General features: G+C 39.8%; 2 protein-coding genes across 7 annotated transcripts in view; one reads left to right on the top strand and one right to left on the bottom strand.

Annotated features, from left to right (window-relative positions):
* The window catches only part of LOC132908330 (uncharacterized), a 41,184-nt gene extending 35,368 nt beyond the window's left edge, over positions 1–5,816 (top strand). For all 5 annotated transcript variants that reach the window (XM_060962267.1, XM_060962266.1, XM_060962268.1 and 2 more), the window contains 3 exons: positions 112–2,055; positions 4,845–5,043; positions 5,631–5,816. In XM_060962267.1, the coding sequence (XP_060818250.1) occupies positions 112–2,055; positions 4,845–5,043; positions 5,631–5,679 (2,192 nt within the window). In that variant the 3' untranslated portion in view covers positions 5,680–5,816. The remainder of the gene's footprint in view (positions 1–111; positions 2,056–4,844; positions 5,044–5,630) is intronic.
* Positions 4,498–22,851, bottom strand: part of LOC132908327 (uncharacterized) — an 80,192-nt gene continuing 61,838 nt past the window's right edge. For both annotated transcript variants that reach the window (XM_060962257.1, XM_060962256.1), the window contains 5 exons: positions 18,886–19,206; positions 8,971–10,837; positions 8,114–8,676; positions 6,466–6,586; positions 4,498–6,374 (listed from right to left, as the gene is read on the bottom strand). In XM_060962257.1, the coding sequence (XP_060818240.1) occupies positions 6,338–6,374; positions 6,466–6,586; positions 8,114–8,676; positions 8,971–10,837; positions 18,886–19,198 (2,901 nt within the window). In that variant the 5' untranslated portion in view covers positions 19,199–19,206 and the 3' untranslated portion in view covers positions 4,498–6,337. The remainder of the gene's footprint in view (positions 6,375–6,465; positions 6,587–8,113; positions 8,677–8,970; positions 10,838–18,885; positions 19,207–22,851) is intronic.

The raw sequence follows: 22,851 nt of genomic DNA, 5'->3' as shown, positions 1-22,851 counted from the left end.
ATGAAGAATTTTGAATAACTTTACCCGAGAAAGCTTTTGAAATAAAGAGTTTCCAATATTCGATTTTAATCATTTTTGTTTAATTGAATAATTTTCATCGTCCCTTCGTAGATTTGTCTCCGGTGCGATGGGTTCGCCGAAAATCGTCGAGCTCGGAATCGGAACGAAACTGCTACAACGTGCAAACATCGAAAGTGACCACCGAGCGGAGTCCCACCAAGAAGAATAAGAAAAGGATTCAGCAGGAGAGGCGGAGAGTCTGCGAGAAACGGAATCCTCTTTTGGATCGTGTAAAAAACGCCAGACTAAGCTTCTTCAAGGATCGAGATTCCGACGACGAAGACCAGGAAGAAACCGAAGATCCGGAGAAGTCGCAGCTTCGTTCTATGTGCGAATTGGACCAACGTGGCCTAACTAGAAACGAATTTCGTAGATCTGTCTGCGAGTGTGATTTGAAAGAAATTATCGAAGAAGAGAAGACTCAGGCGAAGAGGAAAAGACGTTCGAAATCACAAACCAGATTGCCTCATCGAAAGCAGCAAGAAGAACGCTTCTCTTTCGTAGGTTTTCGACAGTCTGCTGGTCAAAAGGTAGGAAACTTACCTAAGGATGTCAGTCAGGAAAGCGTTGCCCAACAGAATCGCAAATGGCGGAAGAACAAAGAGTTCTTTCAGGATCATCAGACACCTAAACGATCGATGGATCACGTTTTGGAAGGTTCTACCAGCCGTCTAGAAGACCCATCTTTCAAAGATGGTTCTCAATTTGATAGCATAACACCATCGAGCTGTTTAGCCGCTAAATTTCGAGCAATGCAGGACAGGTACCTAAAAAGTTCCACTAGTAAGATAATAGCGAAAATCTATAAAAAGGAAGGTAAAGACAAAGAAAGACGAAGACTGAGAAGCTTCTCGTACGGTACTCTGCCAGGCCTCGAGGAACTCAGGACGAATCCGCTTTACGAAGAACAAGATCAGGATGATAACGATTCTGGGATTCTGGATAACGACTCTGCTACCAGCTCTTTGCTCGATGACAGGTGCAGCAGCAGCGCTTCCGGCTTGTTAACTACACTCAATGATTCGTCCCTAAATTCTCCGCCTCAGCTACCACCCAGAAAACCTTCTTCCTCTATCGTAGATGTAGAGAGAACTTCGAGGCTGTTTTCCACTCTGGATATCTACTGTAGCAGAAATGAGGGCAGGCGATGCGGGAGGAATGCGTGCGAAATGAATACTCTCGAGAACTCTCCCGGGAAGATTTGTCAAGCTGCGAACAACGAACTGATAGATCGACAGGGTCGTGATGGTTCTAAGTCGCCTGAGGAAAAAGATGTCATCGAGAGACTCGACGGTAAAGTTTCGTTAGGATCGGAGAACTATCAGACTGGCAGACTTCCAGTTATCAGAAACAGACCTTACACTACTGAAAACATCGTCGTGAAGCTCCCTAGGGAAAGTTCCGACCAATGTTTAGGTATCTTCATCGCGAAGACGGCGGAGTCCAGTCCAGGTTACTTGGTGGCACACGTAGTACCCAATGGTCTGGCTGATAAAGAGGGTACCTTGAGGATAGGCGACGAAATCTTGATAGTTAATGGAAAAAGACTGCGAGGATTAAGTATGGTCGAGGCTAGAAAGATTCTTGGAAGCGGGAATGGTCCTGGCGACGTGGACATCGTCGTTTCAAGGTATTCCGCCGTAGACCAATCCCCGAAAAAACTGACAGAGAGCAGCGTGGATTACGAGAACGTTCACATGGAAAATGGTCACGGAGTTATAGTCGAGAATTCACCTAGTACGCATTTTAGAAAGCATCAAACGAAGCATCATCGGGATAGGAAGAATGAATGCAACAGATCCACTTCTTCGGATAAGGCCATCGTGAGTGTGGACAATGGTGGATCGCAGAGCGTTTCAAATTTTTGTACACTGCCGAGGAGACCTAGGAACACTGTTTCGACGTTCCTGACAGTCGTGTTTCAGAAAGGTCCTGGAAAGAAATCGCTGGGATTTACTATCGTAGGTGGAAGCGACAGTCCTAAAGGAAGCATCGGTGAGTGATTTACTTGTAATTTATACCACTATCGATACTATCGACTCATATCAATCCTTTGCAATTTCTTGCAACGTGTCAGTGATACAAGGTTTATCTAACAAAAGGTGGGGGAAGGGGTATATATGAGTTGAAAATGTGTGTTCAGATTTCTACTAGTTAAACGATATCCATAATTATAATTGTATCTTTTGTAATGTCTCCATTTGTGTGTTTCATAGATCCGTGTGTCATCTATAAAATGCATTTACATTATTTTCTAGTTTAAATAGATTAATGTGTAATCTATGGTAATTTTTATTATAAAATTGACAGTAACAGAGTTTGCCTGGAAATAAATTATTAATACTTGTATTTTGATATACTAATAAACTAATATATAGCAATTAGGTATTAGTGTAGAAGTATGCTTGTTAAAGACTGTTATAACATTAACTTTAAAGTTAATTATAATTAACGTACTTTAGCATTCAGATGCAGTAAAAATAGGTTAACAATTATTATCTAATATATAAGGTAACATCGTTACTATTCGTTGTGGAGTACTATTATATCATAACATATCATATCACCAGTAAATTAATTGATATTTAATTGGTTTGAAGATAGTATACGGAACATTATCTATACTAATATTTTAGCACAATTTGCGATCACTACATTAAGGAAAGATAAATAATTCGTTTTACAATTGTCTCATTAAAATATTCTTAAATATTAACATTACAAACAGCATCCAATTACAAAACGATATAAGATCTGCTCTAAGATAATACGATTTAATTGAAAAAATCTTGGTGTTTTACTTAACAAAAACGCTTTAAACTTTTAACAAGACTAACCCCATGTTAAAATCTTATACAATGTCTTTGTAAATATATTTATATTTAGAATTGAAAACGCGTCTCAAACTTTAAATGCGATTATATGTATCAGAAATTTCCAAACATCAACGTTTTCATCGTTTCTTAAAATTATGTGTATTTAAAGAAAAACGATTAATATCAATTTAATCAATCTAAAGATAAGCAGAAAGATTTCAAACTTGGCGATTAGAGATTTTAAATATTCTTAAAATTCAACATTCTCTACGTTCTTTAACAACTGCAATATTCAGAAACAAAATAACTTTATAAATCTTTCAATATTAACGTTATCATATCATTTAACACGACTCCTTAAAATCTGTACAATGTACTTCGAACTTTTAACATGATAAAACATCTTAATTTTCAATATCGAAATCTTTTCAACATTAAAATAATACTTGAAACATTCAACAAAATCCGTTCGTCTTTACTTTTTCACTAGTATAAATTAATTCTGTATAGGTTTTAAATGAAAAAACCATATATTAAATATTTTTTTAATTATTATTCAAGAAATTAATTAGGTCAAATTTTATTTAAAAAATTATAAGAATTTGAATTTTGTCATACAACGCTGAGATAACATTTTACTTGCGACATGCATTAGAAATAAAAAATTAAATAGTGCAACATGATTTTTACCATACATAACATTTCGAATTGAGAGAGCTAAAATCTCCACTCTTATGATCCATCAACTCTTCGCCGTGATCAAATCTCGATACGGAAAGAACTCAATGCTCGAGAAAATATTTTCAAATCTCGCAATAAAGATATTCCGACGAAGATTGCTTCTTATCAAAGTTTGTAGAAGACTGCTTCGGGTTTTATCGCGAAACGTTGCTTGTACTCAGGGCCGCGTATTTGGGGAGGGTCGATTCGCAAACAAGTAGAAATAGCGATGGATCAACACTTTTGCTTAAGAACTAGAAACACCGGCGGTTTTCTCGCATAACGTTTACGCACTCGCTCGACCGCCGTATGGCGCTGCTTGTCGATAAACTACCTCCGCGTGTATACAAGCAGTCTCGAATTTTACGCGCTCGTTACATTACAAGGCGAATGCGTTCCAATCCGCGTTTCGTACGCATCGAGAATACCGGTCTTCCAGTTGTTTTACATTCGTGTAAGATCAGCCGCGTACATGGATGCAATGCAGTTCGCTTCTTGAACGACGAAAAGAACATCGTTGAGAAACGTCTCGGGCTAGTTCGAGTCAAAGAACTATTGTATCGAGTGTTTATCGGCTAGAGGGACAAGGGGAGATGTTCTGTAATACATCTCTGAAATAAGAATAAAAATTAAGAATTTGATCGCTTCAGTTTTGCATACGGTTGACCATAAAAGACAAACCTCTAAAATCTATTTTTTTTTTTTTTTTTTTTTTTTTGGAAAATATAGATGGATGAGCACGTGAAAATTGACTGCTCTTGTAAAATACATGTTCTTTCAAAAACTTTGACGAAAAAAATATTTAATTTTACTTAATAGAATTTATGTAGTGAGAAAGGATGAGACGTCGCAAATTATCATAAAAAGGAAAAGTGCACGAAGACTAAATTGAACCAGATCAAATCTTTCCGATGACGTTGTATTTGTAATTTTTAGCAAGTTTAAATCCTTATAATGATACATAAGCGAAATATTAATTTTCGTGTTCTAGATTACTTGCCTAGATGTTCTCTACGGATTATAAAATGTTATTACGTTGTTTGAATTTGTTTATAAATCTTACTTATTAACATTATCGAGTTCTATCAAATCGTCCATGTTCGTTCATAAGCTATCTATTGTCTGCGAATAAATAATTCGAAGTTATAGCAATAGAAATATTTCCTTTGCAAATCTATTCGTCATATCGATCGCTGCTTAATTTTTCTTCGCATAATTCGTAATAATTATCGTATATATTTATTACAGGTATCTTTATAAAATCGGTATTGCCAGGAGGGCAAGCCGCGGAAGATGGCCGTTTGCGTGCAGGTGACGAGATCTTGGCAGTGAATGGCCACGTTTGCCATGACTTGACCCATAAAAAAGCCGTTCAGCTATTCCGTAACATCAAAACTGGACCGATTGCCTTGCATCTTTGTAGACGCGTTAAAAATAAAGAACTACAGTAAGTATGGCAGTACTGTACTGTTACGCACAGCTTTCTACAATTTTTCATCAGTGTCCTCTAGTATTAACGTTAGCTGATCGTATAGAAAAGAAATTCATAAAGTTAACATAAGGCTGTTATAAAATTTCAACTTTAGTACAGTCATGCTGATTATGTAAAAAAGGAATGAGTCACACTTTTCCTTAATATATTTCATTCGTAAGAATGGATCTACAAAAATGAAATTGAAATCTTTTAGCAGCATGTGCGTAAAATTTGGAATTACAACTAAAGAGTGCAAAAAAAATACATAGTGCCTAAATTATACTTGGGAAGCACAGCCCTTTCATATTATTTTGCCTCCTGTATTTCCAAAATATTTATAATTTTCTCTTCCTTACATTTATGTACATTTTCTCCATAAACATCGTAGGAATGTGAATATTTTCGTTATACAGCGATCTTAGTGATTATTTAGCATTAATAACCGAACCTAAATTCTTACGTAACCAGCACGATATATACTAATTCCTTAATTGTATAAAATATATTACAGTTTGAGATTAAGAATGGTATCTTAAATAATTTACGACATTATCTTTCAGGACAACGAAGGCTAAGTCGTGCGCAGATCTTTTGCTCGTCGACACGTGAAGAGAAGCTGTACAAGAAGATTGTAAAAACGAAGAAAATACTTTGTGACCTCTGTAAAAATGAATTGGGAACCTGTACATATTGTAAATTTGTAAAGTCCCTTGAAAATAAAATTATTATTTAATAACTGTTCAAAAGTTGTTTCGTTGATCGTTGCACTTCATTGTTACGCATAGCAGATCCTTAAGCACCTTTAAATTACGGCCCCTTTATTGTCCTCTATAATCCTAATAATCCTAATAATAATACTAATAATAATAATATTAATAATAATAACAACAAGAATGATAATAATAATGATGATGATGATAATAATAATAATAATAATAATAATGTCAGAAATCGTATACAATGAATTCACGCTGTTGTAACGTATCTCTATAAAATCTTACAGTCATAATAATAATAACATAATAATAAAAATAATATATAATAATAGTCAATAATAACTAATAATAATAATAATTTGATAATAGACTTAATTCCTACACAACTGCGGCACCGCAGTAAATAAATTAATTGAAACAAATATCAAAGATCAAAGATTCGTTCTGATAGACTAGAATCCTAAAACTTCGTATGCAGCGAACACTAGATCGCTTAGAGTTAAACCGAAAGAGCACTTCCTGTGGGCAGCTTCGTCCACGTTGTCTCCTTCTCAGCATGGCGCGGATTTTTGCGTACTTTTTGGATACCTGCGAACAGTTATGTTCTCTATAGGTTCATTCATTTTACATACACTTAGCTTTGAAATCTAAAAATATGGATATCAAGTTTTATAAATACCTGTGTCTCCTTGTGATTTCCAATTCAACTGGGCCTTCTCTTACTGCTTTGAACAATTCGATAACTTCTTGGTGTGTGTAGCCACGCAGCACCTTTCCATTTAAACTTAGGATTTCGTCACCTACGGAAAATGTTTAAGCGCTACGTCAATTAAATGCTCATATGCATCTCATTCTCTAAGTATTCAAACCATCGTTTGATCCAAAAGAAAGAATTTCGAAATTTGGAGCAGCTCAAAGGAGTTTATTGGCAACAGCTGAAGATGTATCGATCCTGTACTTATGCAACCGAAAGATACCGGCGCGGCAGTCCGTTATGCTAGCATGCGGCAGGTTGCAGTAACACGAGGAAACCGCGAACGTTCGCGTGCTCGAAAAAAGTGTAGGGATCGGTTGAAACTCGAAACGCATTGCGTGAAACTTGCCTACAGAACGTGCTGCCGCCTACCGCGACGAGAACTTTGTAAAAATCACGAAAGAGACGTGTGCGCGAAATTCGATTCGACGTTGACACCGTGTCTCTTCTTCCTGGTGGAAACTCCGTATTTCGTTTCGATCGGATCTTTACTTTTCCTGTTTCTTGTATTTGATAGCATTTCACAGCAAGTATTTGAATTTTACAGTATTATGGTACTATAATACTTCAAGATGTATTTTATTTTGATAAGATAAGACCGAACATTGTATTTTTGTATCTTTTGGCATCGTATTTCGATCAAAGAACACATATTTTCCAGCATTCGCAGACCAGGCAAGTTAATCAAATTATTGAATCTACGAAACGAAATTTCAAATGAAAATCGCCAGCAAATAAACAGGCATTCCGTGTCTACCTCCACTCAATATTCATTAAAATCTCTAACTGCGTCAGATCTACCAATTGATCCAATTCACAGGTCCATTCTTCCTGCGTCCTATAAACGTAACCAAAAACGTCCAATAACGTAACTACGAGTCCCATTTAACTTGCTCGCCTTTGGCAACGAAGAAAGCGACAGAAAAGATCCCGTTGACAAAGCTGGCGACGAGGTCGCCAAGCCAAGTCCAGTGGCACGCCGCTTCAATAGGCGGGAAAAGAAAGAGTTGGCAAAAATGAAAAGGAAAAAAAACAAAGGGACCAGGGAACGGGAGAGGAAACGAGAAAGGGCACGAAGAGTGCCGGACTGTTTAGAAATGCACGCGACGTCAGGCGTCGGATTAAAGATTCGAGGTGTGTCCGACGCGTCCATGGCGTGAATGCACGAGGAACGACGAACGCGTACGTGACGCATCGACACGCTCGATCCACACCGTGATCCTGAAATAGCGAACTATGTCGATGGAACGAAATCCTTGCGCGATCCACGCCAGAGAAATCTGCGATCGATTGCGTCACGGTCACGGAGGAATGGTAACGTGAGAGATTACACGCCGCAACACTAAGCCCGTAAAAGGAATTGAGAAGCTCGCGATAGATCTTCGAGGAGATCGATTCCAACTGTATCGATCGATACGTTTGGATTACCGATCCGGAGGTTCTTTTTGCAAGATTTAAAGCCGGTATCGAATGTCATACTCTTTGAATGTCACGGTCTACGACTCTCGAGCAAACTATCGACAAGTACCAATTTAATTACCAATTCCAAGCTCGTTAAACTAGTTTACGCTACCTTGGAACAGCGACTTGGAGATGTCAGCTTGACCACCGGGGAAAATCCTCCTTACGAAGATGCCCATTTCACCGCGAGGGCTGTCTCTGCCACCCACCACGCTGAAACCGAGACTAGGCTTGCCGTAGCCCTTCTCGAATTTAGCGATGTGTCTCGATAAGTAATGTTGCGGCTCCATCGTCGATTCCAAATTACTTTCCACGCCCTTCCGTTCTTTGGACATGCAAGAAAGCGGCAGAAAGTCCGGCCTCTTCGTCGACTGAATGCCTTCATCCGCAGCAGGTGTGCTCGATTGATTCGATTGTACAGTTTGCCTCGTTTCACTGTCGATCAACGACAGATTCGAAAGATTCTTTGCATTTTCCAGGTACTCGTACTCCCCAGGTAAAGTCGGAGGGCTGACATACACCTGCGGCACTGTCTCCTCGAACGCGGTCATCAGACGTATTTTGTTACCGGTGAAAGATCTTAGAAACTCTTGGACCTCCTCCAGGCTTTCCAGCGTCCTCAGCTCCTTCCCTTCAACCTCGACGATCTCATCACCGAGCCTTAGTCTTCCGTCTCTGTTAAAATTGAACTTTATTATATGACTGCGTGGAAATAACACCAAGAGCAGTTGATTTAGACAGATGATTATTTATCGAGAAACTGGTGGAACTCGATAAATTACTACCTATTCCTGTACGCTCTAAACTATCTTTAAACAACACTTAAATATTCTCTGATAAGATTTTATCTCTGACATTTATCTATTACTTATGATATGATACTCTGATAAACTATGTCATGTCGATAGACCCTTTGATCTACTATATATACAACTCCTTCGAACTCTTTTGTACAACGCCTAAACTTACCTATGCGCTATTCCATCGCTTTCCAACTGAACAACGATATACCGCAACTCGCCTAAACGTTGCTGCGCCAAGCGGATGCCCAAATTTTCTTTTGGATCTCTCTTGTTCAGTTGTACCAATCGACATCGTCTAACCCTCTTCGGTGGTTGAATTATGTCACTGAGAAACCTACTCTTGTCTTGTTGTAATCTCATTCGATGCGGTGAGATATCCAGCGATTTTGGTGAACTTTGCAACGCGGTCAGCCCGTTCCCGCAAATTGGAAACTGAGAATTCATCGTGACATCGTCGTACGTCTGATGAATGCTCGGCAGCAATCTCCCCGAATTACTCTGATGCCACCTAAGCCCGTCTATACCGTCGTTCAACTCAGACGTACCAGCCCGAACGACATCTGCCTCAGAAAGCTTTCTCATCCTGGTATCGCTGCTATTCTCCTGTTCTTGGCACTCGCTGGGAGTAGAGCTCCTGATAGGTTTCTCCAGTTCCGAATCGACCACGCTGCTAGTATCCGAACTATCCGTACACTTCAAACTTAAACCTTCATTTTCCGAAGCTGCCGCTGACTCTCCTCTAGGCCCGTCACTATCGTAGCCAGACTCGTTCGAGCTAACGTAATGAGAGGAAAGCCTCTGCTCACCACTGGGCGCGGAGTTCCGTCTGTGGCTCCTCAACGCTGCCACCATGTCCACCATGTCTACGTTTAACGAGGACGTCTCGGAAAATCGAGACTCGTTGATCCTTCCGGCAAAGTCGACTCTATCCTGGCCAGTTTCTGGATGTTGAACAGTCGCGTTACCTCGAAGGGACATCGGACTGCTATCGTACGAATTGTAGCAGCCCGTGTCTTCCTGCTGGAAGTTGTCGTCAATCCTCTCCAAATGACCAGGGTTTAGACTGTACCTATCCTCGCATCTGCTCGAACTCTTTCGAAACTCAGTGTACGAGTTCCGTCCGCTTTTCGAGGTAGGCTGTTCCTGAGACTTGTTCGGATTTCCCCTGGTCAAGTTACCGTTCCTGGTGCGACGACGTCCAAGCGTGGTCGTTCCGGTATACGTATCCTCGATTTTTAACGCGGGAAAATGTTCCTCAGAAGCAGTCTTGAACAGTCGTTCGTCTTTAGAGGCGAACGTACTGTGACGTTCCTCGGGTAGGACGGATAGTTTCGACCGTAGGAAAGCGTACGGAAAGCTAGACTTCTTGGCTTCCTTGAAGTCACAGCTACTGCTCTTCCGCATCGGCGATTCGTTTCGGGACTGGCCAAAGTCACAGGGACTGAAGCTCGTTATCGATGGATTTCCCAAGGGATATAAGCTCGCGGTAGCGTCTCCGATATGCTCGTCGAACGCGTCGTCATTTTGACGATCCGCTAGATTGTCGCAAGATACGGTTTTATCCTTGCGGTTCGAGATCTGTAAATCGATCCCTTCCGAGGGATCGTCTCCCTTTACGTAAGTCGGACTGGTGTTCAGCTGACTAGTGCTACAACTTCTAAACAAATTTTCCTTCTCGGTGGTCTTTAGTCTCTCGTCCATGTTTTGCGAACGTCTGTTACTTCTCGCCGAGTTGAGCATTCCCGTGGAACCCATGCGGATGAAGAACGATTTAAAGGGAGAAGGTGATCTATGGGAAGTTCCCGGTATTCTCTTTTCTAGCTTGCTATCTTGCTTCAGATCTGGCACTGACTTGTCCGTTTTCGGACTAATATTGTTATTGCTAGCTGCCGTACAACTGTTATTGTTATTAGCGCTACCATTTCCGGCGTCGGACCTTTCGGAAATGGAGCAGATCGTTTCGCGGGAACCAGCCCGCCGGAACGAATCTATCTTCTTGCTCATTCTACGACCCCAGACTCCAAAACTCGAGCCTGAAAAAAGCAGGATGTCATGTTACAACCATTTGCGCGAAGTCTATGAAATACACATACTCTATTATTCCAGAACAATTAAACGTCTAATATTTAGAAACAGTACCATAATGAGTACACGTCGTAATTTAAGAGAAGTAACGACTTATCTTCGCTATGCAGAAGTGAAAAATTTCAGAGAATCGAGCGGAGCGAACATTCAGCTGCTCGAGTCGCAGCAGTCGGGCAAAAGAAGAGATACCGGGCCATCCCGCGAGATGAAAAACCACCAGTCGGCATCCTCATTCGCGGTCGACATATGGTCGTCCGCAGGAACGGGCAAGAGGAAGTCGGGTATGCGCGACAGAGGCAAGCAGGTCGACCGATGGTTCCGCGTATTTTGGGACTACTTTTTCGAGGTGTGAGCCCGGTTAACGGGGCCGGGCCATTCGCTCCTATACCATGGGAAACAATTGTCAGGCTGCTCAGGTATCGGGTACACGTGTTTTGCGATAACACTCGCGCAACAGACGGACTGCCGACTCGTGATACGACCTCGTTAACCCGTCGCCTCGCGATTTCTTTAATGGTTACTCGTGTGCGCGCCACGCTTCGTTATTTAACCGATCCAGCAACGTGATAGATACATGTTTCATCTGAGAAATCATCGAATGCGTGAGTACTAACTATTGAAAGTTGGCTTTTAGAGCTGTAGGTCAGGGATTAATTGGTCAATGGCTTGCAGAAAGGAATGGTAAATTGGTAAATCGCAAGCGATCCTAATTTTATAAGCATTTTGTTCCTATTTTATTCGAAGGAATAGCTTTCGTAGATATTGTTTGAAAAAAAGTATCGTTATCTGTTGAATATAAGCTGGTGTATAGTAGCATGCAGAAGTGCAACTTTTTTAATTATGAGGAAAAATTGTAGGCGAATTTGAAGAGTTCAGACCTCATTAACAAAGCGCCTTTTGCATTTCTAATATGACGAGATGCCTTTGTAGGTTATAACGAGGAATATTCATGAATTGAAGAAAGGAATGAGTTTAAGTAACGCCACGCTGTGTCTATCTGGAACGTAACATATTTGCAATGAATACGATATCGTTACGTAATTGATCAATTCTGCCGAAATTAATTTTCACACAGTCTATCTTCGTCTAACAAAGATTTTACCCAGTAGACTTTCGAATATTCGAAAATTGGAGGAACTAAGAAACTTATTGTATCTGTTTCGTCTGCTTTATTTCACAGTTCTGAAAAAGCGAGAAGCAAAACGGGGCCAAAACCTGCTTCGCGCAATATTTATTTGATCAGATTCGTACGATGCAATAACGTACCCATCTTTATTTAACTCGCGGCTGTATTAATATTAAAGTTTCGTTCCGGCTCCTCGGACGCATACTACGCCATTATGTTCTAATGCAAATTGAAAGACAAAAAAATAAGAATAAATGGCACAATGAGGATGCGACTCGTAATTCTTCGAATTAATCTCACGGGGATAAAACGAGAGAATTCATGATAAATCGAACACGGCGTGACAAGTGCGATGACTTACACTCTCATTAAGGTAACAAGTTGCATCCGTGCACCACAGTGCACAATTAAAGCGTGCATGTATTTCCATATGAACGCTATCAGCGTCATATACAGTACGGCCGCGATGACGGTGAAGCGTCATCGCTTTATCCTTGATTAATTAGTTCCTTAATTAATCAAGCAGGCAACACCGCTCGACGTAACGATAATTATATTGAGCGACGCGATAAAAATGATTACGGTTACTTTTGTGCTATAGCGAAAGATATTGAGAAAGTGACATTGATTTTCAAATAAAAATTAACGTAAGTGAAATGTACCATGGTCTTGGTAAAAAGTCGCGACTAACGAGATGTAATTTGAATCGATTGAAATAGATTTTTAAACGTAAGATTCTTTATGGAAATTATAATATTTGTAGTTTTGCGTAGAACGTAATTTTGTAAGCGATGTTCTTGCAACTGATAACGATGCATGAAACGTGAAAATAAATGAAAGTTATTCATTCTATATCTTTTTCCATTACGTAACAAAATGTCATCTCTTTGGAAAACTACTCATATTTCTGTAAATCGTTCCCACTATTTGTCACGACGAGTGATTAATCTTCGTATTTCACTTAATGTTTCTTATTTCAACACCAAAGTCACGACAGCATATTTCATTTCGCGTGGAAGTTCAGTTTTTATGACACGTGCATCGCGCGTGCAAATAAATGTATAAGCTAATATTCGTTATTACTTTAATTTAATTAGTAACTATGTTGAGTTACTATATAATTTTCTAGGTCATTCTATGCTGTAAAATATTATACATAAAACATTAAAGTTTATGAGATCGAAATTATACGCTACTTACATAATTTATATTCATTTATATTAATATCATTAAGAAAACCTTCCCGTTTACCTTAAACAGCCAATAATATAAAAAAGCAAACCGTAACTATGTTTTAGATAACATTTTCAATCTTCTATTACAAAGTATCAACACAGGTTAATCATATTCCGTTATAACAAGCTTTTTCTTGATAATAATTTGTCGAGACTAAATATATTCGCTTTACATTTGTAGAATAGCCTAAAATCTTTGTATCGCAATATGTAACCTCAAGAACGTTTCGCAAGACAAACATTAACAGTCTTTCGCGTGTTATCGTAAAACGTACATAATACAACTATCTTATCTATTATCATTACCATAAGTTACATCTTAATCTTAAAAACCTATCCTCTTTAATTCTGCAGATTGCAACTCCAATTTGCACAACCCATGTAACCTCCATTTTCACATTTCCTAAAACAATTCCACCCGCAAGAACAAAAACACCTTCGAGTTATCTTCTTTAACCGCAAACTTCTATATGGCAGCTAAAATCCAAGGTAAACAATATCTAACGAAAACGAGCCAAAGGAATGTTGCAGTAATAAAAATTAACGCTATTAACGATCTTCTATGAGATCCTATTTAATCTAACTACTTGAATCTCAGCCATGAAAATGAAGCAAAATTTTTACGAGTGGAGACACATTATGGACATCGTAACCTTGTTACAAAAGCGACTGGTGAATACGGCACTCGTACGGTACACACAAAATTCGTGTTCCTATCCATTAATCCACTGGACACATAATGATAACGCGTTTTAATAAGTTAATCGTATCATGTGTATTCTAGCGTATCGCGATAATGACACGACGAACAGATCCGTTAAATCAACAGCTATTTAACGAGCATTTTCGCGAATAACAAACGAACGATAATGCAAACGCTTGAGTTCTACTCTCCGACGCTGAGCGATGTTGTTAAGCGTAATTTTTAAAATGACACACGCACATGTATGTCGGTGGTCGTTTAGCAGCCTTTTTAAGGATTACCTAGGAACGTGTGGTCCTGCCAGAGTCGAAATGGTTAAGAGAGTCACGAGCCCTACGTTGAAACAATGAAACTTTTCCACTTGGCGACTTCGATATTCCGACACAGTTTATTATTCTCCAAAAAATCTCAGCCGTGGTTCAAATTTGTCAGGATCGTCGTCTCGCTCTGCACGCTTCGAACGTATCGTCGAACAAAATCTCAAATCCGTTGACTGTTAAGCGGAATCGCGCTTCGTCAATGGCATAATTCGCAGTCAGTATCAGTGAGTCGTTCATCATCCACAGATAGAAAATCTCCTTCAAACAGTCAATTCAATTACAACGTCTAGAGCAACCTTCTCTCTCTCTCTCTCTCCCCTAGCTGGCTGGTATTTAACTTTTCAAGACGAGTCGAACGAGTGGAAGTTCGCGAGGAAAAAGCTGAACGAAACGCGTCACCGCTAGTCACCGAGGGTACACTGTTTCCAGGGAGGAACAAGAACGGCACTAAGAACCGACAACGCGTTATAATCCGCACTTTAATTCTAGAAGAAGGCACCGTAACGCGGGCAGACGCGTGGCCTGTTATAAACCGAGGCTCCGACCCGACAAGTAGTTTCACGATGCTTTTTGAAAGCGAGACGCTCGTAAGTGCTTCACTTTTGCTAATTTTCGAAATATTCGCGAATGCTAAATATGTACCGCTAATGCTTCGCGCGAATTACTGTCGCGTTAAGCGTCGTTCACATTGTCGCACGTTTGAATTTGAACTAATGTATGGTACAAAAAATGTGACTGCGCGATGAACCGATAAGATGTAACCGTTGAATATCGTAATCCACGCGGTTGCCTACAACAATCTTTTACTATTCTTCTATTTTTCAGGAGTTAATTATTCAGACATTTTTTCACCAAAGAATCTGAATGATACTTTATTTTATGATTCATTACTGTGCATTTTTGCATATATATGTATTATCAATTTATCACTTTTTTCGCTTCAACCACTTTATCAATTTATTGCTTTTAACGATAATTAAATTATTGACATTAAACATTAAATTATTAAGAGATCATTTCTTAGGAATATCAAATATTCACATATATATACATATTCTTCAACGCATTTTACGTTAACGATATACAAATAGATCCATTTAACGTTTGCAAACATTTCAAAAGTCCAAAAGACACATACAGTGTGAAGAGATCCTTAACCTAACAAGCGTTAACGAGAGCAGGGACCATGTATATTTTAAGCTGTGAAGTGAAAAACACGAATGGAAAATTTATTTTCAATCTTGTTAAGTAGTTACGCTATATTCGCGTTCTTTAAACATTTTTAAAAGAACTAGCGGTTAATAATGAAAAAATAGAACAAAATTTATCGAGCTTAGAATAGATTTTCCAATAGAAAAGAGTTTGAAAAGGATCGCATTCCAGAGCAAAGAATGTTGCACCTGCAAAGACATCCAGCTGCGCTTAGCTCGTTCTAACGAAGCGAGTGACTCGCGCCGCGATTAGTAAAAGGATGCGAAGTTGAAGCGTTAGCGGCTCATCGCCGGCTTTAGAAAGAAGTCAAACCACAGTATCGAACTTCTATACTGCTAGAGCAACAGTACCTCGGGACCCGTTGCCACGAAGCAAAGGACACCGAAGCCATCAGAGCATGCAATTCTGTTCGAGAGCACTTAGATTCGCCACATCAGGAAACGGTGTCCTCTGTGTGTATTGGTCAACAAAGAAACGGGCACGTGACCGTGATACTATCTCTTCCTTGGAGAAATTCTTTTTCCACATTCTCGTTCCAAAAGCTCTTTACAGATAAACGATTTTGAGAAATCATCCTTTTTGTCTTATTTCTTTGATTTCGTTTCTTTGAAATTTATATTATTGTTATTGTTAATCGTAAGATATTGAGCAGAATAATCTTCCTTCAAAGAGGTAGTAATATCAACAAAGATTTAGCTGAATAATATATAAACGTAATCCATAATCTTTTTTTATATAAATAAACCAAATTGCCTAATTCCCATTTCTCCTAAAATCCCAATTCTTTCTCGCAACAAAATAAACTGCGTTATCTTTAGCGAACTGCAAACGATATAGGTATCTTCATATATAGAAGCAACGGAGAAATGTCCAGTTAAAATGTATTCGCCTGACAGCAGGCCGACCACTCGGCAAAGTGTTAATTTGTTAATTTCGCATGACGCGTGCGCCGCAGTGAGATGCTTTAAAGCGGTTGACCCTCGAACTTTCGTACACGCATACTATCTCGAACTGTCTTCGTGCAATTTGAATGTGAAAATCGTGGCTCGCTCGTACCTACTCCACGAACACGAATACAAACACGAACTCGTCTCTTTTTCCCGATGATCGCCACGTCCTGCCACGCCGTTCTAGAGCTGGTTAAGGCTCGTTCTGGTTTGAACGTGCGTCGCATGCGACGCTTACCGATTTTGTAAATGAATCGCTTTTGTTGCCGATCGAACCACAGTCTGTACCGTAACGACCAAAAGGGTAACCCACGGTTAACTGTACTTCTTTTTAGCCCGTTATCATAGCGCCCGCGATTGATTACTCGCGTGAAACACGATAACGATCACGATTATTCACGCCGTTTAGCGACTCCGTCACACCGTTTTGAGTAGTAGAAACTACCGGGCCAATTAAATTGATTTAGAACTTCCGATAAAAGTGGAAAAGTCAGGCAGCGATACGTGCGCCCAATATTATTGCTTTTATGAAACTTTCACACGTCATTCCGCCGCTTAATAAATTAACACGACGCTTATTTATCAAAGTTAGCTTTTTAATTTCTTGATCGACCGTCTAAAATTCTTGGTTATAAATGAAATATCTTAATGCTATTAAGTATAGAAGCAAAATACCTAGAATAATACATTCCACTATAATTCTGTATGCTAAACCAACTTATATCTTCCATAACCACCGACTGCACATGAATAATTATTTGTAAACATCGAATTATCCAAACTTCTAACGTTCATTGTAACGGTCAAGTTTGACAGCATATTCTTGCTGCGTGAGACTATTTTAAATTCGAATTTTTTAAATTAGTCAAAATTATAATACGCGATATGGAAAGCTAACAGTTTCTAATAACATCGATAAGAAAGATATCAAAAATAGGCACAAATTGAGGAAAATGTAAACCTAAGTAATAGATAGTTCGCTACGGTCTATGATTACTGCAGCAGAAAGCAGTAATCTACCTATGATACTAATGTAAAGGAGCTAGAACTAAGATTGCTAGCCAAAGTTACTTTGCACAAGGAAAACGATTGATCCGGATAATTGCACAACATGTGTTTTAACAACAAGAAAATTTTGTGCGTTGAAACCATTAACCTTGCTAGTCTGTTCGAATGCATCACAATAGATATAATTTCCGTTCATCTACAAACATAGTCACGAGAACATCGCTGTAGAATATTTCCACGTTGGATTTGCATTGTTACTTCGAAACATTAGCTGCTGTACTCATACAGAGAATCATATTCTTAGTATTATGATAGTACGTAATATGCTTATTAATCGCACCTGAATGAACTTTGAGTATTCCGCGCATCCTGTGGTCGCGCTATAATAATTCATAAATTGCGCGACCGTTGTCCATCGTGATGCAACCTAACCCGCATTCCTCTATGTAACGAACATTTCGCTCCTTCGACACATGGAGGTCGTGAGATAAGTCGAAAAAATTAAAGATGCCCGTCTAGGCGAAATCGCTCGATCGATGTGGATCGAGGATCGCGAGTCGGGTTCGCGGATTCGTGCCTCTCAGGAAGAACAATCCTACGAGTAACCCTACATTTTTCGAAGAAAAATAGCTGAAACGTTCCTTCCATTCGTCGCGAGTTTAGAAAGCCGATGAGTGATGACGACATTATGCGTTCCACACACGTTTCGATGGTTTAAAACGGTGTCATTGCCTGCGACGGTGATAATGAATGAAGATTTTATGTAGTATTCGCTGCGATAAGGTAGGAGAAGATGGAGAGCCACTTGAGAAATTCTGTAATCTTTTAATACGTCGATGTAACTTTTGTCAGGAAACTAGATGTACGACACTCTTTAAAATCTTACATCAAAAACGTAAAGCATGATTTATTATAAAATTTACTAAAACATTAATAAAAGCTATAAAAGAATGCCCCTCCGGTGTCCCATTTATTTCTTTTTTATTCGTAATATTTTCGAACTATGAGGAAACGTAACAGTCATTAAACGCGTCCTCGATAGCTAAACGCTTGTCAACACGAAAAAATCGATGGCGTTTATTTGTCCCTATGGATAATTATGAACTTCTGACTTTGTTAAATGTATTGTGAATCACGTCATTGGCTACTTGTACCCAGTCGTCAACATGAACCATAATTTGTTTGATTGCTGACAAAATTACAGCGTCGATTTCACTACGACGTTCATGCCTGAGATTGTTCGCAATTACAACACTGAAAAAAAGAGTGAAATAAGTCGAAACCTACGTAGCCTTTGAAATTTTTTACGCCACTTCATTTCACATATCGTTATGCATTTTACAAGGAAAATCGAATACTTTTTACTGTAATTTATCTCTGTCAATAGTAAATTTTTCTATTTTACCCTAACTTTGTTCGTTTTATTATCGTGCGGAAATATTTACCACGCTGTTTCTCGGGCTCGTGTTCGACGATGAACGCAGGAACGGCCGTGACCATTTGATAATCGGCCTCGGCGACGTCTTGCTCCTGTTCCTGTTTAGTGCCGAGCAACGCTTGCATGGCGCTCGCGTCCCCGCAGCTTCTCCTGGTGTACTTCGTCCTCGAAACCCTCAGCAGGGCGGCTGGGCTGATGCTCTGACAGTTGTCCCGCGGCGTCGACGTCCCCGGTGGCTCGTCCAGGGTCGTCGGGCTCGACAACGAAAGGGCCACGTCGTCGGCACTATGGCGCCTTGATTTCGACAACCGCTTAAACATTCTGCCACCTGGAATCCAATCCACATGTTCCTGGGAATTAGTTTCGGTATGAAATCGATGTAGAATTGTACAATTAGGTATATCAAGTATATCTCAATTAATTTCTTCGAAAATTGACACTATAATTTGAAACGTTGAATATACTAGGAAACTAATCAGTTCATCTAGTTTTTTTCGTAAAACGATAAACGTAGCTCAATCTTTATAGCATTCGATTTGAAGTAACGGTCACGTGTAACGCTTGGCATCGATCACGGGTCAAATTCCTGTTCATGAACGCGAGCTACCTTGAAATTTAGTTTCCCCCTAAAAACCAACAGTCACGTAAAAACAGCAACAAAGAGGTCGTATTCGTTACAATATACTAGTGAATGCGCTTCGATCCGTAACTTTCCAAGTACGATTTACCGTTCAATCCTCTTGGACGCAGCCAATACATCGTAGCTTTTTGTGATTCGATGGGAGGCAACGATGAACTCCATATAAATCACCGACCGACTCGAATCATAGCGATCAAATTCGTTCGAAAGAATAACGCGCGCGTTATATACGTTCTCGTGTTTCGGAGCGTAGTTCACCGAATACTTGAAACGAAAAAAAGAGGAACCTACGTGGAAAATAGAAAAACCATAGCCGGAAGAGATAACCGTTGTCTCCCGTAGATGCGTCATACTTTGTTTTTTCATCGATGTTTGTTCAATCTTTATAACAGGATTTTCCTTTTCTGATCAGAATAAATATTATGGTTGACTGCAATCCGATTAGAGAGATAGCAAGAAAATAACTGAAAAATGCAGAAAAGTAAAATCTAACTCTCGACGTAAATATCGTAGACTACTTGTAAAAATATTACACGTCGCCAACAATTTGTCATGATTTTCCATGGATACGCGTTTCCGCGGAAATTGAAACCGTAGGAAAAGCGAGATCTAGAAAAGTCCGCTCAACGGGACGATGACACGGAATATGCTGAAACTTTTTCCTCGACTTTTTCCTTCGTTTACTTGTTCCATGCCGGCTGTTTCTCTTGTTGGAGCGTGCACCCGTGTAAGCTTCGTCATACAGCTAAGAGAGCAAGAACCTATTCAATGCACTTCGAAGGTCGTGTCGAATGCAATGATACGAGTAGGAGACCGACACGAAGCCACCAGTAATCTCGGGATTATTAATATTTCGTCGATGTACACTGCTCTAATTGGAGTATCGTAAATGAGGGAATTAAAAGAGAATCTCTCATGAATTCTGTACACGGTTTTCGCACACTTGTATCTGTAAAATTAACCCTTTTGCGTTTTTTATATGTATACGACTTCTTCTATTGGAAAAGATTAAGATTATAATAACATTTTAAGCATCTTTTACAAAACTTTAAACAGGAAGTTTCAACAATTTGAATAATTTGAAAGCGACAAAACGCCACTATCTAAACGTCGTTTTTTATTAAATGGAAACGAATGTTTGTAACTCCAGCGTTTTTCGATATTGAGGTTTAGCTTAGAAGACTCTATTGAAAGTCTTCCACTTTGACGCAAGAACGAATTCGACGTTCGCCATAACTTGCAATTGCAACAAACAAGCGAAAACTCACTGCATTCTTCCGTTATTCTCTCCGAATTCTCTATGTACATATACTCAAACTTCGTCATACGACCGAAGAATCTATAAAATTGTTCAACCATAACTAAGAAATTTTTGCGAATAAGCAATTGTGAAACGAGTATCATCATTGTGACAAGATCAAGTTGGTACTATAACGTGACTACGAAATTACGTTATTAACGTTCGAGTTTATTGTCCGGATGTCTCTGTTTTACATTAACTCATTAGTGTAACTTAACCAAGTAAAGTATTTGACAATCGTATCGATGTGGACGATAATAGTCGCACTAGCTATCGATCTCGGTGAAAACGAGGGAAAAGCGACGGTCAAAAATAGGAGATCGCAGCCGTGGAAACGTCCCGTGTAATAGGGGCATTACGGCGATCGCAAGATATTATTTTCGAACGGCGCGGCGCGGCGGTAGCTCGGCTGCATGGAGAGCAATTAACTTCTCTCCTCGCGGTCGGGTACGAAGGCCGCTCGCTATTATTTATTTTCCTTCACCAAGGTCCTCTGGTTGTACGGTCAGGAGTCTAATGCACAGCCGAGAGACACAAGGCAACGGTCAACGGAACTCCCGGCAGAAAGAGACGAGGCAGAATGTCTTTCTCGGTGTGAACGTCCCGTTCCTGCAACCCTCCCACGCAACCCGCCCCACTCTGCTCTTTTCTCGTTTCCGTTCCCCAGCATACTGCGGTGTATAATAAACGTTCTTCGATTATTAATCGAGATTTCTCACCTCGCGAACGAGATACCTCACGAACTGGTTTACATTTATTCTTGACGATTCTTCGAGCCAGACATCTCGGGAGTCGAAGTTCCATCTTTGCAATACACCAGGAAACCTTCTTATACGATATAGCCAAATAAAGCGACTAAATCTCTAATGAAAGCAGCACGTAACGATAGTTTAAAGTGTCGAAAGGCGGTAGAGAAATTGACAATTAAACGATTAAGCTCGTCTCGTTGTTACCGCGTAAAGAAGAATTCACGTTTATCGTAGTACGGTTTCCCGTATCCTCCCTCGACTTACGAACTTCCATTTAACCCGGAGCGTACTTTGTGGCCTCTTTCTTACAATTACAGATGGCACGCATGAAGGGGGCGTCTTCTGTCGCCAACTCTCGTAACGTTGGTATTTCTACGCGGTCAATTAGCTCGATGAGCGAGAAGGAAGGCCGCACCGCGCCGTGCCGTATCGCGTCGACCTCCTTATTCTTCTCCCGGTCTTGTCTTGCTCCGGCTCTTCCTTTCCCGACGTTGGCTGCCGTTCTCTCGTCTCTAGCGTAAATTAAACCGTTTTGCAGTGAAAGTGGCCTGATTTTATCAACAAAACCAACGTTCAGGAAGAATTTCCTTCAATGTTAACAAGATGCACATAGAGGGGAAATCGTCTATGATCATCGGACATCCGTCACCAACCACGTTTCTTACGTTATCAATGCTAAATTACATATATCGTTCCATCGATTTTTAGCAAAATAATCTAGGCTTCGTGCTCAACCGTAACGAATGCGATATTGCGCGCGACGCTCATTGACAGCAGTAGGTGTCGAGAGAAGATGCGGATTTGCCAGTTGGATAATAGCGCGATTCATTGGATCGGTCCTTTTGGTAAATGGACGGTCATTGGTCTGGAAAAGTAATCGTTTTGCCTTGTTTCTTCTTCGTTTATATCGTTTGAAAGAAACAATCAATTTATATTACACGGTGTGTTGTACCATAAGAAATTCTTGATTCAAAGCGGTGATATATAAAAGATGTTAAAAAAAAATTAAATTTAAACGCCGTATATTTCGCAAAGCACATAAAGCACGAGAGAGTTTCCTGTGGCATCGTTAAAATATGGCTGCAAGGCCCGTCAAAGAGCTATCTGATTCATCCCGACGTTTCATTAAGGAGTACATTATCGATCACAATGTAGATTGCATTTTACGTGATCGCGGGGTGAACCGCTGCCAAGAGTAAAGAGAAAACTCCGAACAACCGCCGTTCCCTCGGTTGCCGTAATGGCCCGACACTTTCAATTTTCATTTTTCTGCTTTTCAATTAT

Source organism: Bombus pascuorum, chromosome 6, assembly GCF_905332965.1.
Source record: "Bombus pascuorum chromosome 6, iyBomPasc1.1, whole genome shotgun sequence".
Taxonomy (NCBI): Eukaryota; Metazoa; Arthropoda; class Insecta; order Hymenoptera; family Apidae; genus Bombus; species Bombus pascuorum.
This window is presented reverse-complemented; position numbering and strand designations above follow the sequence as displayed.